The sequence below is a fragment of the Populus euphratica genome, unplaced genomic scaffold, assembly GCF_000495115.2.
Source record: "Populus euphratica unplaced genomic scaffold, PopEup_1.0 scaffold49.1, whole genome shotgun sequence".
Classification (NCBI taxonomy): domain Eukaryota; kingdom Viridiplantae; phylum Streptophyta; class Magnoliopsida; order Malpighiales; family Salicaceae; genus Populus; species Populus euphratica.
This window is the reverse complement of record NW_011499875.1, coordinates 964,421-975,647: the sequence shown is the minus strand read 5'-3', so window position 1 is coordinate 975,647 and position 11,227 is coordinate 964,421. Positions and strand designations below refer to the sequence as shown.

Here is an 11,227-nt window from a genome sequence, read left to right as displayed (position 1 = left end):
CTCCCTCTTTCCTAGGACAACCCCAACTAAACCCAATCGAAACAACCCGTCAGACAATAACTGTCAAACACCACGTTAGCCTAACATTATCTCCAAGTAACGTTGGTGGGCAATTTTGAGTGGTCTTTCTTGCTTTTCGCACAAGGAAATTGAAAACACGCGCCGAGGAGGATGAGATGATTCTATCAGTTTAGAGAGAGAGACACACACACATAAACTAAAAGACCGCCGACTTAATAATAATACACCGTCAACGCCGATGGGTATATCTTTTTAGAACTATCAACGGTGTCGCATACTAGCACTGTTCCCCTTCTTGCGAGTTAGGGTTTTCTCTCTTTCTAATAAGCACATCGATCTCTTTGTTTTTGTTCTTATAGAAATTTAGAAAATCAAACCTCGCTAGATTAAACTAATTAATCTCTATGTATCGTTTACAGGTACTGTTGTTTCTTTTTTCCTTATCTCGTCCTTTTCCTTTGTTTCTGTTATGGCTGTTTGTTTTGTGAGAGAATTCATTAGATCGCGTTTGGTTATTTGAAGGTTCAAAGTTTTATTTTGTGCTTTTTTTTTCGTGAAAAAAATGTGCGATTGTGGTGAAATTAAGGACAATATATTTAAAAATTGGCAGTACCTTTTTTCTTTGAAAAAAAGAGAGATAATTTTGGGTTATGATCCGTTTGTTTGACAGGAGTGAGGATTGAATTATTAATCCTTTAAAAATCTCTCTCCCTTTGTTTTTGATTTAGTTTTTAATTCATAATAACCTAAAAATTAAGAGTAAAATTGACAAAATTTTGTAAAAAAAAAATAGTAGCTATAGTTGAGGTATATGGATGATTTGGGGTTCTGATTTGTTTGGTTACAATGAAATTATGTTCCTAAGAATTGGTTTGACTTCGATTTGAAGTAACTGGAAAAGTGAATTTTTTGGTTGAGCAAGCAAGTATACTGAATTAAATACATGATTATCTGCTTAGCTTGAATTAATACTTCAAGTATCTGGTGTGCGCGTGTATGTCCTTTTGAAATCAATTTAGTTATCGGAATTTGAAGTAAGGGTTTTGCGTGTTGTGATTTCCCTTGTATAGGAGCGGAGCTACTCAAGGCTGTAAATAAATAACCAAGTGGTTCTACGTCTGTAATTTTGTAACGGTCGTGTAAAAAGGGAACATGTACAAAATGAACGCTAACAGCAGCACTATCATGAGGTATGTCTTTCTTTTTTGATTTTTCATGTCTAATTCTCCACTTGGTTCTTTGTCTGCCCTTTGTTCTTTCTCTTTTTATTTCTTTTTCACAAGCTTGTTTTTGGAAGTAAGTTTCTTGTTGGAGTAGTGGCAATATTTGGATGGAAAAGTTCGCAGCTCTTACAATATTTACCATGCATGTTTTTTTTTTTTTTATACTCTATTATGCAAGCACTTCTGCAGGCATGTTATGCTGCCTTCAGGGAACTTTGTGTTCTGTACTTCTATGTCTTATTCTTCATTCAATATGTCTCTCGAATAGAAACATTTCGTGTGTAGCTTTGCATGTATAATTGAGAATCCATAATGATGCCTGAAAAAGCTGGAAGGGTTTCATTTACTGACCATGAATGGAAATGAATTATTCTGACATCGTTCAAAATAGTGGCCTTGGAAATACTAATTAAGTCGCATTATCAATTGAAAGGTTTATGTGACATTTTCTTACAGAAATATTAACACATGCTGTTCCTTGGACCCATTAATGTTAGAGAACCAGTCTACTCTTAACATTTTCAGTCCTCTGCTCCACCAGCTGTGCTATTCAAGCATTTGCAACACATCTGGCTCCTCATTTTTTTAGAACCCATTGGTTCTTTTGCCTGGACCTTTTGTTGATGGAAAGTCATACATCTGATTTTTGTTGTGATGAAGAAAGGGTGAACTTTCAAAGCCATCAATGCATGTGATTTGAGTCGTGATAAAGAAAGGGTGAACTTTCAAAGCTATCAATGAATGTGATTTGAGTTGTGATAAAGAAAGGGTAACTCTCTGTACTCAAACTCATGTACCTTTTCCTCCTAGTTTCACTTGCTTCTGTCAACTACTTGGGAGTGCGAAAACCAAATGTTTCCAGTTTTAGAAGACTCTGTTTGGCTGTTCAATTTCTCAGTTCAGTGACCAAAACTTCTTTGCTGCCTGTGGCTGGTGTATTTGTTCTGTTCCTGGAAACACCATCTTCCTCCATCCCTGTAGTACCAATTACAATATCTGATGTTATTGACCAAAAGAATAAAGTTGCCAGCACTGATTCCTTATTGAATTAGTGGATCCAAAATTCTTCTTTCTTCTAGTTGTATCGTCATATGGAACTTTGAATTGCGATTGGAATAGATAATTCATTTGTTATAGGTGTCAAGGTGAGTTAAAATCAGATCCATATTTCAATATATATTGTGAATGGTTAATTTGACTTCCCGGAGGTTAGCCTTCTTGTGAAATTTTTTAGGTAGAAGACTTTGCATGCTGAGTATCCTATTTGTTTATAGGCATCATGGCGGGTTACCTTTTCTTTTCCATATTAACAAAAACACTAAAAGTTGTAGAAGAAAAACAGTAGAAGATACGATGCACATTCTAAATTTACTATTCATGTGGAATTACTTTTGTGCCCTTCTAAGAAAAAATAAGAGGCCTATAAGTTGGGGATATTTTGGTCTTTTTGCACGACCCATTAGTCATTAATGATTTGACCAGGGGTATATGTGACTTATCTATTTTTTTAGGAATAATGAAATGAATTCACTACCCTTTTGATTAGGTTTTTTTAAGCTTTTAGGCAAGGGTGTTTAAGTCTTTATTTTTTATAATACAATGAAACTACATATTTGTTTTTAGAACTGAAAAAATGAAAACATGGGTCCAAGGCTCTTTTGGCCTTTCATTTTTTTTTTTATTAATTCCATAGCCATCAGGGGTGATTTGGTCCTTTCAACATGATTAATTAATTTTAAAATACAGAAAGCTGCTCACGCGGGGTAGGCGCCTCCTGATGGACAAACATCAGGGGATGATCCTTTTTGTTCGGTTTGGTTTTTATGAAAAAAAACCAACTAAACTGTATTTTTTCAAAAAAAATGAAACTGAATAGAAACAGGTTCAAACCCACTAGTTTCGGTTCGATGAGGTTATTTTAAAACAAAAACCGGTTTTTTCGGTTTGGGTTCGGTTTTTTCGGTTTGGGTTCGGTTTGGTTTTTTTAGGTTTCAGGCTTATAAAACCAAAACCGAACTGGTTGGTTTTTTAAAAATTCTAATCAGTTTAATCAGTTTTTTTTCACGGTTCAATTTCTTAGTTATTTTTTTCCTGGTAGTTTAACCGGTTTGTTAGTTTTTTTGCTTACCCTTAACAAACATGCTTGTTTATCATGTTGTGGCATATGTTGGTGGTGGTTGGTGGTTCGTCGCCTGTAAGCCTTTTTTTTCTCTCTCCTTCCCTAAAAAATATAGCTTGGTCCTCTCTGTTTTTGATATTTCAATTTAAATTCTTTTTTTATTAACAATTTTTTTTCCTATCCTTTTTATAAAAAAATGTTTGTTTTCAATTTAGTTGTTCAATTTCAATTTGTCATGTGTTTTTTTTCTAATTTGGTCTTTATTTTTTTGATTTTTAATTTTTTTCTCTGGCTTTTTTATATTAATTTTTAATTTTATCTTTCAATTCAATTTTATGGTGTTTTATTTTTCTCGATTTGATTATTATTCTTTTGATTTTTTTTTCTTTTGTAGTTGTTTTCCATTTCAATTTAACCTCTAATTTATTTTTTTATTTCAATTTTCACCCTTATTCTTTCAATTACCACCTTTTATTTTATATTATTTTATGTAATTGATTTACCCCCGATCTCATCCTTCTGCTTGATTTGTTGGGCTTCGGGTTCCGTTTTTCTATGTATGGTGCTTCTCGTCTAATAACGAGGTCATGAGTTTGAAAATTTAAGTCTAACCAACATTCTTTTTTTGGCTTATTTTCTTTTCTGATTTCATTGTTTGATATTAGAATTTTTTTTTGTTTAAAAAAAGATTGGCTTTGTGATTTATTTCAGTTTCTTCTCTTTTGTCTTATCTTGATCTCATAACTTGAACCATGAGTTTTGCTCGTTAGCCCTAAGATGGATTGTCTTTTATTATTTAAGTTACATGTTTATCACGCTTCCTTGGTTTAAGTGAAGCTGATTTATTTTATCTCCTTGATCTAATTTTGTGTTTCCAAAGGTGTTTTTCCAAGTTATCATGATAATTTTTTTTTAAAGTTGTTCGTTTACAATTGTTGTCTATTTTTTTTATCATCTAATTAAAATAGAACCAACTTATTAAATCCGATCAGGGCTATAACTCGAGTCATTTGTTTTTCTTATTTCTTTTAAACGTGTTTGTGACACTTAGACTATCATTACCTTAATTTTATTTTTTTATTCTAATTTTGATTGATATAGTTTTTAAATTCTATTTTTTTAATAGTTTTCTAGTTATGCTTCAACCAATTCAATCCTGTGTGATTTTTTATTTTGATTATTTAGTCCTTTTTGAATAAAGGCTTTTATTAAATTATTTTGTATTTAGGCTTATCTAATGTGTTTTTTAACATAAAAAATTCCAAGTGTAAATCGAAAAGGTTATGCAAGCATTTAATTAAAAAAATCGAGAGCCATTTAGGTAAATAAATTGAAAAAAAATTCATTAACGATAACTAAAAATAAAATTGAAAAGATCAAGAGATGAATCTTGATCAAGATATTTAATCATATAACATGGAATTTTTACCTAATAGTGTTTACTGAATTTGTTTATTAAAATAATTTTTTATTTAATCATATAATAATAAAAATAGATACATGTGAAATTGATCAAACAAAAAAAAAAAAAGAAAAAAATTATACAAGGTTGCACATGTCAGAAATATCATCTAAAAATAAATATTTTTTTATTTTTAAAAATAAATTTCATCTATATAAAACATGAAAAAAAATTATAGATGAATAAAAATAATATCTTCAAAAATTCTAATTTTTTTTGCTAGAAAAAAATATACGACCTATAGCGGAGTATTTCATTGTGGTTATTTTTCAAATGAAAATTGTTTTTGGTTTGGAGACTGCAGGGGGAGTATTTTCTAGGCATATGTTGCTTGAATGAAGACCATTCTCATATCTATAAATTGATCAGTACTCTTCAAAGCTAACTGGACCTTTAAAGGCAGATAACCTACCATTTGTTCCTCTTCATATCATCAATCGCTATGGTTGTCCATGTAGTTAGACTATGATTTTGAGGTAGTCTAAGTCTGAATTTCTGTTTCAAGAACCAACATTAGATAAATTTCAGGTAAAGAGGACCGCAATGATTTGCCACAAGCTTATACAAAAAAACATTTAGCATTTTCTGATATAAGTATCACACGGTTGATCTGTGTTCCTCAATGCATCCTTTTGCTTGAATATATTTGTTGATCTGTAGCCTTTTGTGTATATTTTGATGCCATATGCATTCATGTTATATGTGATCAAATTTCCTGACAAGTGTTTGTTATCCAGGATTTGCCAGTCATCTTCAATGGCACCGTGTCTTTGAAAATGGTTAGAGGCTGGATTTGTTACATCTTTTTAGTTTTGAACTTTTAGATTTAAACTTCTTGATAAGGATTAATCTAGCTGGTAGAAATGGAAGCTAGGATCACCAAGGTGTTGGATAGTAGTCGTAGAGTTATGCCTGGAGATAAGAGAAAGCGAGCATCCCGCATGGGGTTGCCTGAGTGGCTCACTCTGATTTCAAGTCACAAGCTAGGGAAGCGCAGGAAATTGTATGGAAGCCAAAGCAAGCCTGTGAGCTGTGGGCATCATTCTAGACGATCTTTACTCCGGTCCTATTCAAATTATATGAGGACTGGGATGCCACAGCGTCTGATGTGTTATCAAAATGGGGAATGGATTGATTTCCCAAAGGATCTTGTTGCCTTGATTAGGAAGGATCTTCAAGGGAAGAAGGCATTTGTTGAGGTTGAGTTGGAGGGGCGCTGCTATGTGATTGACTTCTTGCACATGTTGCGTGTGGACATGAAGACAGGTATTCGGCAACCAATTGCCTGGATTGATGAAGCAGGTGGCTGCTTCTTTCCAGAAAGCTATGCTGATGAAGATGAACCGTATCTTTGCTGCCAGCATGATTGTGTGAAAGATCAAGGGTTCATTTTCAGGGAGCCTCTTGGGCCCCATGAGATTAAGCTGCAGCTTGAAATTGATATAAATGGAGGGAATCAATCAAAATTGAAGGAGTATAGTGGAGAGTCAAATGCTCTTGTCAAGCATATCCAAATTGGTCAAAAGCCTATGAGTGACCACTACCATGTAGAAGTGGAGGATAGTTGCAACAGGAAACCTGGTCAAAAAAGTGATGAAGATATGGAGGAAAATCAACAGATTGAAGCAAATTTAGTCACTGAGTCTTTTAAGCAAATGTTGGATTCTGATACTGTAAAGAAGTTGTTTGTTACAGTTATGAAACCTTTTGGTGGTGCAGACATTGTAGATATTTATCGCTGCTCTAGTACTTCAATGCAAGCTCGATTTGAGCTTTTCCAGAAGCAGATTGCACTAACAGAGAAATATCGTGGAGATGCAAATGTTCGATATGCCTGGCTTGCTTCTTCCAAAGGAGCACTCTCTACAATCATGCTGTATGGACTTGGACATTGTGGTCCATGCACAACAAATTCCAAACACGGCATTGGTGTTCATCTCTCTGCAGCAAACTGTTGTCACACCAGGTTGGATGTTTTTCCTGTTTTGTCTAAAGTGGAAATTGTCAGTCATAGTATAGCAATAACCGCAGTATATCATGTTTTTCTCAAGGTAAAATGTTCATTTTACTCTAAGAGAGTAGCCCTAGACTGGCTAGAAAATTGTCATCCTCCTCTTTAAAGAAGAATCCCCTTTTCTTGTCAGTCTGGTTTTGAAAAGTTGATTTGGAGATTGCTAATCTTTATATGCCACGCTTGTCTAATAATACTATGAAGGTGTGTGTAGTCCTATTATTTTCAATTTGGTTGTCTTGTTAGATTTAGCAAAATTACTTATAGGGCTGTTCTCAGGAACTGCCTATCAATTCTCACTTTTGAATTTGGTAACATGAGCAATTGACTGATAAAGCTACACTTTCATGAAGATCTGCATTATTTATTTATTTTAAAAGAACTTCATCTATTTCACAGAAAGAATCTGTTTACTATTCATATCACTGTCATGGTGGCTGCTATTTCAGCTCTATTTTTCATGTATCTACCATATATTATATTAGTGTGAGATTTCCTGGTTTGTGTTTGTGTCCTGTTAAAAAATCCTAAAATGAAGAGTTCAAGTCTTTGAACAATTTAATCTGGATCAATTTGATTTGTTAACCTTGAAAATTTTCTTTCAACCTTTTGTATTAAGAATTACTGAAAAAAGCTTTCCATGTTTTGCTGCCTGTGCCACAGGTCACTTGCCTTTAGAAATGCACATGATGCGTTTTCTGTGATAGTTTTCTTATATAACTGGTTTTAACTTTGTTTTTCTTCTTTTTTCTTTTTCCTTTAAATACTGTGCTGTTGTGGAGGATTCAACTTTTGGTTTGTTTACAGTGTCAAGTATTGTGATGTTGACGAAAATGGAGAACGACACCTGGTATTTTGTCGTGTAATAATGGGAAACATGGAGCTTCTTCAGTCTGGGAGTCGGCAGTTCCATCCTAGTAGTGAAAATTTTGATAGTGGAGTGGATGATCTTGAAAGTCCAAGAGAGTATATAGTCTGGAATATGAATATGAACACCCACATTTATCCGGAGTTCGTTGTTAGTTTCAAGATTTCTTCCACCATTGAAGGTGATATGTTACTTCTTCTAGAGGTGTTAGTTTTGGCATGAATTATTTAAACATGCACACAAATGCATGCATGAAATATATATATATATATATATATAGCATGCATGCATGCATGAATTTGTCTTTTAGGATTGGAACGAAATCTTTGCTCGTGTTGGATTTGTGCTCCTTGATCATTAGTGATTTGTTGGATGGAGCATGGCCAATGAATTCTGATGGTTGGGCACAGGTATCATTTCAAAAGTCCAACCTCCTTGGATGCTGAAATTTGTAAGGATGGTAGTTTTAAGATAAAAGTTCCATCCATGATGGGGAAATCTCCTTTTGGTTGTGTTCTTTTACATTCAAGAGATCAATCAGCACCTCAACCATTGATTCAATGACTTTGTCAGCGGTGTCTTCTGCAGATGCTGTATGAGTACCTCTAATTTTCTTTTTGGAACTTCTTTTGTACTTTGCTGTAGTATTTTGTTTTCTTTCTGCAGGGTTTCTGGTTGGTAGTGAGAGTAAGCATACCATTTCAGGGGTGACCACCTCTCATGGAGGTCAGGGACGTTTACCAGTCGAGTCCTCTGCAGTTGATTTGAACTTACCAGTTGAGTCCTCTGCAGTTGATCTTAATGAATCCCCGACTGCTGATATGGTATGGCAGCTATTTTTCTCTCTGTATATTTTTCAGGATTGTTATCCATTGTTTGTTATGCAATATATAGCAGGATGTAAAATTTAAGTTTGGTTTTGCTTGTGCTGTGTGTGTTGTTTGTTATGCAATATATAGCAGGTGAAAAATTTAATGTTGGTTTTACTTGTGCTATGTGTGTTGTTTGGTATGCAATATATAGCGGGTGAAAAAATTAATGTTGGTTTTGCTTGTACTGTTTGGGGAGATGCATGTTTCTTGATTTGCCTGTGAAGTATGGTCCCTTTTAGACTGAAGACAACTCGTGCTTTAAGAAAGCACAAAATATGAAATGAAAGTTGAATTGGTGGATTTATTACTCACTTGTCTTATTCTGTCTAAGATAGAGCTACCTGCACAATGAAAGGTCTTGAAACAAACAACGCCTGTTGCCAAGCATTGCTTTCAAACTGTACAAGCTAGAATAATAGATGGATTGTTTAAACATTAAAAGACAATTGAACAGTTCCTTTCACTGGCATGTGCCTAGAGCATATGGTTATGGTTGCCTGGAAGTCATTATGTCTCATTTGACAAGGTTGCCTATTTGGTATTGTTAACTAGTTTTGTTTGGAGCTTTTAGCTTCTGATGTTTGTAACTGTGCCTGAGCTACTAAACTGTTAGCATTTGTTATCTTCAAGGGAAGCAAAATTCAACCAGTTTCGGGTTCTGGGAGATCTCTTGGAAAATCACCAAGTCTGAGTTCAAGCAGTACCAGAGCTCCGAAATCCCCATGGATGCCTTTTCCAATGTTGTTTGCTGCAATTTCAAATAAAGTTCCTAGCAAAGACATGGAACTCATAACTAACAATTATGAACTGTTCAGGGTATGTAAAATGGCAAGATCTTTTATTATCTTTCATTCTAATTCAAATGTTTACTCATGCTATATTTGATCACCCTTTTGTTTATTTTATCAGGCAAAGAAGGTAAACAGGGAGGATTTTGTCAAGAAGTTGAGGTTGATTGTTGGGGATGCTTTACTGAAGTCAACAATTACAAGTCTTCAATGCAAGGTATATTATGATTTGTGTTATGCCTTAAATTGGGACATCCAGTGATAGTATTCTAGTGTTATGATTTTGGGTGCACGTTAACTTGCTTGGCTGAAAATTCGTTAATAGTTTGTCCAGGGGCATATATTTGAAGAGTGCTCCTAATAACTATATACCACTAAAATATAGAATTTATGTTGATGCAGTTTATTCATCAATAGGTTCATTGTACTTTTGTAACCGATGAACATACAGCAGACTGATTCCACTCCGTTTATTTATTTTGTCCCAATGCCACTTTTCTTTTTGAAGTTATAGGAATGTCTTGATTTTGCTGCTTCTGTATGAATTTTAGTTTTATGGTCTGAATGTGGTTTTGGTATTATTGGAACATACCAGAGTTCATGAACGTAAGTCTTTTTATAAGCTGTTCTTCCTCTACATGTCTTTTTGAAACAGACTGCTATGACTAGTATAGCACTGTTTATATACCTCATCTTCAGTCTTCAGTTTCTCTATGTTGCTGTGTTTTGGGTTGTGAAACAGAATTGCTTTCATCTTCAATCAGTAACTTAAACTGCCTTAGGTTGCATAACAAGTGTATAATTCTGACCAGTGTCTGCAGTACCATTTCATGGCAGAAAAAAATGTGGAAGCTCAGAAGGTAGATTAAAAAACTAAAGAAGAAGAATGTGGATGAGAAGCTATCCTCGCCATACAATATTATATTGGCAATTCATACAGAAAATATATTTTGGTTATACCTATTTGCCGGATCTATCTTTCATCCAAAATCTGCTGTTTGTCAAAATTTACTGTCCTGACACAGCTTTTCTGGGTCCATGCAGTTGCCATCCAAGGGTGAGGTACCTGTGTCTAAACCAACTGCAAAAGGCTCAGCTGGGCTTTGAGAGACCAAAACGCCTTAATGCTTCTGTTTGTTGGAAACTGAGGTGAAGTTTGTTTGATGCTTGTTGGTAGAATGTGTCGACATGAAATGAATATCCTGTCAAGAGTTGTAGGTCTTAGTTATCTTGAAACTGCTAGGTTATTTCTTAGTTGCCGTATTTGTTAGTGATGGAATTGTCTGTGAGTTGACTCTGCTACTTATGTGTCCTGTATTGATGATCATGCCCCCCAGCTTGGTTAATAAACTTTTGGATTGTTTGACCTGTGGAGTTCCTGAGGCTTCATTGAGCGTTTGTCTATTAATTGGTGGTTAGAAGCTACTACTCAAGAGAAGCAAGTGTTAGTAGAAACTGTCTAAATCTTGAACAGCTTTAAGGCGGTTGCTTGCTTATTTGAAATCGTCCAGTCTTGTCTAATTGAGAGTCCCATGAAAAGAAGAGGGACAATGAACTTGTTGGTTGGTAGGTGGTAGCTGAGCAGTATTATCAAAGCACGATATGCTTCCTTAACTGTTGGTTATGCATGGAGGAAAGGGGAGCAGTACGAGCAGGAATTCCTTCAATGAACTCCATCTGCAAGTAAATAAAACCTGCAACTTCTTTCAACAAGAATGGCCAAAGGAAAGTGTGTAGGAGGGTTGAACATTTCTGAGTTTGCCCCTTGCTGAGGCGCATGGGTTGAAATCTCCTTTGTTTTCCTCTACTTCTCGAGGTATGCACATTTGATGAGATGACATTCATGCGGAATTCATCATTTGC

At 34.7% G+C, this 11,227-nt stretch overlaps 1 protein-coding gene across 6 annotated transcripts; it reads left to right on the top strand.

Annotated features, from left to right (window-relative positions):
* Positions 1-132: 132 nt before the first annotated feature.
* LOC105128238 (inactive poly [ADP-ribose] polymerase RCD1) lies at positions 133-10,735 on the top strand. 6 transcript variants are annotated; one of them, XM_011029808.1, is made up of 10 exons: positions 133-440; positions 1,092-1,211; positions 2,382-2,452; positions 5,563-6,791; positions 7,644-7,885; positions 8,371-8,528; positions 9,207-9,392; positions 9,486-9,581; positions 10,202-10,224; positions 10,409-10,735. In XM_011029808.1, exons 4-10 carry the CDS (start codon positions 5,689-5,691, stop codon positions 10,515-10,517), a joined length of 1,917 nt encoding a protein of 638 aa, XP_011028110.1. In that variant the 5' UTR covers positions 133-440; positions 1,092-1,211; positions 2,382-2,452; positions 5,563-5,688; the 3' UTR covers positions 10,518-10,735. The 6 variants fall into 6 exon arrangements, with proteins under 6 accessions (XP_011028110.1, XP_011028111.1, XP_011028108.1 ...); XM_011029809.1 differs by lacking the exon at positions 2,382-2,452 and having other exon boundaries at positions 136-322; XM_011029806.1 differs by lacking the exon at positions 2,382-2,452 and having other exon boundaries at positions 136-440.
* Positions 10,736-11,227: the final 492 nt, after the last annotated feature.

Bases quoted from the DNA above. Each gene is read 5' to 3' on its own strand.
- LOC105128238 (XM_011029808.1), top strand. From the start codon at position 5,689: ATGGAAGCTAGGATCACCAAGGTGTTGGATAGTAGTCGTAGAGTTATG. The intron at 6,792-7,643 runs GTTGGATGTTTT...GTTTGTTTACAG, and splicing joins GCAAACTGTTGTCACACCAG to TGTCAAGTATTGTGATGTTG. The intron at 9,582-10,201 runs GTATATTATGAT...ATTTCATGGCAG, and splicing joins TTACAAGTCTTCAATGCAAG to AAAAAAATGTGGAAGCTCAG.